Source organism: Sinocyclocheilus anshuiensis, unplaced genomic scaffold (assembly GCF_001515605.1).
Source record: "Sinocyclocheilus anshuiensis isolate Anshui unplaced genomic scaffold, SAMN03320099.WGS_v1.1 scaffold1376, whole genome shotgun sequence".
NCBI classification, from domain to species: domain Eukaryota; kingdom Metazoa; phylum Chordata; class Actinopteri; order Cypriniformes; family Cyprinidae; genus Sinocyclocheilus; species Sinocyclocheilus anshuiensis.
The window spans coordinates 6836-12851 of record NW_015544205.1 but is presented as its reverse complement, the minus strand read 5'-3'; the positions used below and the strand labels follow the sequence as shown (position 1 = coordinate 12851).

Below are 6016 nucleotides of genomic sequence, written 5' to 3'. Positions count from 1 at the left end.
GGCGCATCACTGATTTGTTGACTCCTCCCTCTTTTTGTGACAGGCATCAATGTATTTTGCTGCTAGTAAGATACAATCTTGTTTTTCACCTAAAGAAATGTCTCTCAGGTGCAGCAGCTTCTCTCCATGTGTGTCTACTGAGTCCCGGAGTGTGTCGTGCTGTTGTTCTTCTGTTCTGAGTGACTCGAGGTCATCATGGCGAGTAAAGCTGGAGACGACCCGGACAGCCTGATGTCTCTGTGCACCATCTTCTGCCTGAAGAACCTGCGGAGAACCATGTGCTACAGCGAAGGCGAGCAGAACCGGCTCCAGCTGCGGCCCGACGTCTTCCTGCCCGGCGAGATCTGCGACCGGCTGGTGAACGAGTGGGTAGAGCTTAACTTCCAGAGATATCCTCGACTTGATTGCACAGATACTATCTGAACTGAGCTGGATGATGACATCACTGAATCAGTGATGAACTGCCTTTAACTGAGTGTTTACTGTTGTCCTGTGTTGATTGTACTGAGTCTTCTGGAGGAGTGTGTCGTGTGCCGATGGTGACTTGATGCCTCTGATCCGCAGGTACATGGATCTGGTGCACACTGACAGTGACTTCGAGCCGCAGGACGGCTTCTTCCAGCTCTTCAGTGACCCGCGCAGCACCAGACTGACCCGCCTGCAGCTGAGGGAGGATCTGGTGCGAGACCGAGACCTGGAGGCCATCGGGAAACAGGTGAGAAACTCCCGCTGTCCTCCGTCACCAGCATCACCAGAGCCAGTCCGATCCACTGTTGCCAACTTCTTTCAATGGAAAGCAGCTAAAGCCAGATTGAAAAGTCACTAAATGTTGCTAGATGACTAATTAGCATATTCATCATGACATCATTGCATCGTGTAGAGACAGAGCGCATTTAGGCCACGCCCACACCGGCGGGGGGGCAATCCAACGCTCTCCATTGACTTTGTATTGCGGGAAGCTGCCTCCTCGTCATTTCTGACTTTATAACAAAACACAGAACAATGTCTAAAAGCTGCTGTGTGACAAGGTGTACAGCAAACAAGCTACAAAACCCAGAACTATGTTTTTATAAGCTCTCGACCCCAAAAAAAACGTGCGTTTAGGACATGATGATGTATAAATCTCAATTTTAAAAAATTGACCCTTATGACTGGTTTTGTGCTCCAGGGTCACAAATCATGATTTCTTTTTGTAAAGCTGTTTTGAAACAATGTGTAACAAATGAAGCGTTGAATGAGTTCTGATTTGATTCGTTGAGCTGTTCGGTTTGAAGGAGCTGGTTTGCTGAAATGAAATGAACTTTCCAACAATTTCAGTGACTCCAAACTAAACTACTGCCAAAGTTTAACAAAATAGTTCTCAAACTCGTTTAGATTTAGATCGTCTCTCCAGATCACAAACTGCTCTTTATTAGTTCTTCTAACCATGTCTGTCCTGCACTGATTCCTCTAGAGACGTGTCTGTGTGATGTTTGCAGGATCTGATGGAGCTTCACCTGACCTACTGTAGCCGTCTGACGGCGCGCGGCCTGCGGACGCTCTGCAGCTTCAGACACTCGCTGCTGTCGCTCAGTCTGTTCGGCTGCTCCAGCGTCTTCTTCAGGAAGAGCGGCGCTCCGCTGGCGGCTGGCGAGGACGAGGACGAGGAGGAGCGTCTGCAGCGGCACACTGTGGACCTGGACTTCAGCTTCCAGGTAGGCTGGCTGCCATAGTTGGTGTTTACGGTCTTACGGTGTGTTCACACCAAACGCGAAGCGAATATGCGCATCGCATCACTCGCTCTAGATGTTTTTTGTGTCACTCGCACAAATAAAAACATCACACGGTCAACCATGGTGGAGATAACTACGATCGCTGCTTTGTACCTGTTGTGAAAGTCCCAAATACGACGGAAAGCCAAAGCCGACGAGTCTGGTTTCACAGCACCATCCAGAGGAGGATGAGTATTGATCCTGCATTAATGTGTTCAATTTGACTACTGCGTCATTCCCCGTCAACTCAACCAGAGGTCCCTGGCTCAAATTTTTGATTTTGCTAATATTTATTCTGAAGAAAGATAAACATGTATAGTGATGAAAGCCAAAATATTAAATGTCATAGATGAATATTTACTGAGTAATCCACTATTTTGTAGAGGGGGGTCAAAATGGCAATTTTCACCTGAGATTCAGAGCCAAATTACAGGGGGGTAAAAATGACTTCAGAAAGATGGCAGCATCATAATGTTATTTTTACACAGAGATTGGTAACTCTATTAGTAAAATCTGTTGACTTCAGAAATTTTTGTTGCATTATGTGCCAACGGTGAGCATTCAAAAATGGGGAAACAGCACTTTTCAAGTCTTTTCTCCAAAGTTTGCAGGCCTGTAACTCAAAAAGTATTAAAGATATCTTAATGCCCTTTTAGATATTGGGTCCTCACAAACTTATCTTTTGGCATCTTCATTTTTAAGGCCCTATATGGTTCAGTTCCAGAGATAATGGAATCTCAATATGGCTCCTGGAGTAAAGCGTGGGTCACTTTGCAAAAATATGATAATTCTTTTCTTTTAATAAACTTTTCTTTTGGAATCTTTATTTTCAAGGCCCTGAAAATATGAAATTTTATAACAATAAATTAGAAAAAGACATTTTAATAATTAATCCAGATGAGGCAAATCTTGGTTTATTGATGTGAATAAAATGAGGCATGGGATTTGTTGTGATACCGCATATCTGAACACTTGTTGAACAGCTGTTAAAACGAACAAAATCCTTTCTTCCAAATATCCCTAAAACGCATTCAAATATAGAATAGACTATAGAATTCTCTATAGATAGAGAAAGTTAATGTGCCTCAACTTGACCATTTAAGTGCATTTTTAGCACTCAGACAGGTATGTCTGCGCATATTGTTTTGATAGAGGGAAACAAGATGCAATTCTAATTTCAATAGTATTTTTTTCTTTTAACATTGTTCGTTAAATACAATAAGTATCGGATGTATACAAAGTGACCAACATTTGGTTTTCAACCACTGAAAATGGGTATTATTCAACAGTCTGAATATAGGACTTCATTGAGGTCCCCATGTCTCTGGGACTGAATGATACAGGGCCTTGAAAATAAAGATTCCAAAAGAAAAGTTTATTAAGAACTAGAATCTAAAATTATATTGTGATATCTTTAATACTTCTTGAGTTATAGGCACACAAACTTTAGAAAAAGAATACTTATGGCACTCAGATGGGTATGTTCAATGCAGATTTTTTGACAGAAGGAAATTCTAGTTTCATTTCTAGGACATTTCTAGTTTCAACATTATTTGTTCTTCAGACATTCCTCTTTAAAAGAAAAGAATTATCATATTTTTGCAAAGTGACCCACGCTTTACTCCAGGAGCCATATTGAGATTCCATTATCTCTGGAACTGAACCATATAGGGCCTTAAAAATGAAGATGCCAAAAGATAAGTTTGTGAGGACCCAATATCTAAAAGGGCATTAAGATATCTTTAATACTTTTTGCATTACAGGCCTGCAAACTTTGGAGAAAAGACTTGAAAAGTGCTGTTTCCCCATATTTGAATTCTCACCATTGGCTCATAATGCAACAAAGATTGCTGAAGTCAACAGATTTTACTAATAGAGTTACCAATCTCTGTATAAAAATAACATTATGATGCTGCCATCTTTCTGAAGTCATTTTTAACCTCCTGTAATTTGGCTCTGAATCTCAGGTGAAAATTGCCATTTTGACCCCCCTCTGCAAAATAGTGGATTACTCAGTAAATATTCATCCACGACATTTAATATTTTGGTTTTCATCACTATACATGTTTATCTTTCTTCAGAAAAAATATTAGCAAAATCTAAAATTTGAGCCAGGGACCTCTGGTTGAGTTGACACAGAATGACGCAGAAGACGCGAGCGATTGAGGCAAATATCACGCATTTCGCATCACCCCGTGCTAATTCGCCTCTATTCGCGTCTTTGCATTGACTCTGTATGTAATCTACTCACGCTAATAATTAAATTCGCGTTTGGTGTGAGCACATCTTTACCATTGAGGAGTGAGTCGAGCCGACTGACAAGAAGAGTGAGATGAGACAGACCAGACTATAGCGGAAGATTTAGTTTCGAAGCGAAATGCAGAAGCGCATGTTTGGCAGTATTTTGGATTTTGAAAAGCCTGTTGACTTTTGCTGTTTATTTAAGGTGATTTTGAAAGTTTTTTAAGCATTTGTTTCTTATTGATTTGGTTCCACAGTGTTTGCTGATTTTTACTTTATTTAAACTTTGTGTATTTTATTTTACATCAAGGTGTATGCCGTGCATCCAATTTTTTTTATTCGTTTGCTAATAAACATTCTACATTTCTTTTTTTTTTTGGTTACACAGTGTTTACTGATTTTCAGTTTTGTAAGCCCAATTTAAACTTTGTGTAAGTTATTTGTTACTTTATATTAGGCATATAGCATGGTGTATTTGTATTAGTTTTGTTGATAAATGTTCTAAGATTACATATAGGCTAAGAGAGTTTTGACGTTTAAAAGCGTAGGAAAGTAGGGAAAACTCAAAATGAAAATGTCCTCACCGTCACAACCCTAGGGCTTCAACCGTCTGCGTCTGCTGAACCTGGGAGGCCTGCGGGCGGAGCTGGACGTGGAGAAGCTGCTGCGGCCGCTGCCCGCTCTGACCTCGCTGGACCTGTCGTCCGTCCATCTGCCTCGACCGGCCTTCCTCACGCAGTGGAGCGAGCGACTGGCGTCTCTGGTGCTGTATAACGTGGAGCTGACGGAGGAGCTGATCCACATGCTGCTGCAGATGAGCAGACTGAGGTCACCTTTACACTAGCTGTTAAAAGATTGGAATACATACAGTGATTAAAAGAAAGAAAGAAGTCTCTTCGGCTCACCAAGGCTGCATTTATTTAATCAAAAATACAGAAAAACTGAAATATTGTAAATGTAAAGCAGCTGTTTTCTATGTGAATATCTGTTAAACTGTAATGTATTTCTGTGATGCGCAGCGGTATTTTCAGCATCATTACTCCAGTCTTCAGTGTCACATGATCTTCAGAAATCATTCTAATATGCTGATTTGCTGCTCAAGAAACATTTCTCATTATTATCAATGTTGAACACAGTTGTGCTGCACAATATTTTTGTGGAAACCATGATGCATTTTATTTTTCAGGATTCACAGATGAACAGAAAGTTCAAAACAGCATTTTTTTAAAATTGAAATCTTTTGTAACATTGTAAATGTTTTTACTGTCACTTTACACAATTTTAATGTGTCCTAATTTCTGAAGGATCATGTGACACTGAAGACTGGAGTAATGATGCTGAAAATACAGCTTTTACATTTTAACATATATTCACAGCTGAAAACAGCTGATTTAAATTGCATTAATATTTCACAATATTACTGTTTGTTGTATCTTTGATCAAATAAATGCAGGCTTGGTGAGCACGAGAGAGATTGTGATTATTCCGGACGTTTGTCTGGTAGTGTATGTGGAACAGAGCAGTGATCCATTTTCGTCTGTTCTGTCTGCAGACACCTGGATATCTCGCGAGAGAATCAGAGAACGTCTAAATTCAAGATGACGAGGAAGATCTTGAGCAGTATCGTTCAGAGTTTGGTCGATCTGGTGTCTCTGGACATCTCTGGACACATCATGCTGGATAACTGCACGGTGCCGGCGTTTGAGGACGCCGTGGGCCGGCCGAGGTGAGGACACACACACACACACATCCATCACACACCGCTCCCTCTGTGTTTGTCTGAGCGTGTGTGTTTGTGTTTTACAGCATCGAGCCGTGTAAGAGCAGCATTTACCCATTTCAGGAGCTGAAGAGGCCGCTGCAGTTCTTAGGACTGTACAACACAACGCTCTGCAACGTCACACACATCCCTGCGTATAAGGTACTGCACACACACACACACACACCCTCCACTCACTCACTCTCACTCTCTCTCACACACACACACACACACACACACACACACACACACACACACACACACA

The 6016-nt window shown here is 41.4% G+C and overlaps 1 protein-coding gene across 1 annotated transcript in view; it reads left to right on the top strand.

The window, feature by feature from the left end:
- LOC107696898 (protein zer-1 homolog) overlaps nt 1-5922 on the top strand; it is a gene marked incomplete at its 3' end in the record, with an annotated part of 6520 nt that extends 598 nt beyond the window's left edge. The window contains exons 2-7 of the mRNA XM_016497469.1: nt 109-365; nt 565-715; nt 1479-1694; nt 4591-4820; nt 5545-5718; nt 5799-5922. Coding sequence (XP_016352955.1) covers nt 196-365; nt 565-715; nt 1479-1694; nt 4591-4820; nt 5545-5718; nt 5799-5922 — 1065 coding nt within the window. The remainder of the gene's footprint in view (nt 1-108; nt 366-564; nt 716-1478; nt 1695-4590; nt 4821-5544; nt 5719-5798) is intronic.
- Nucleotides 5923-6016: the final 94 nt, after the last annotated feature.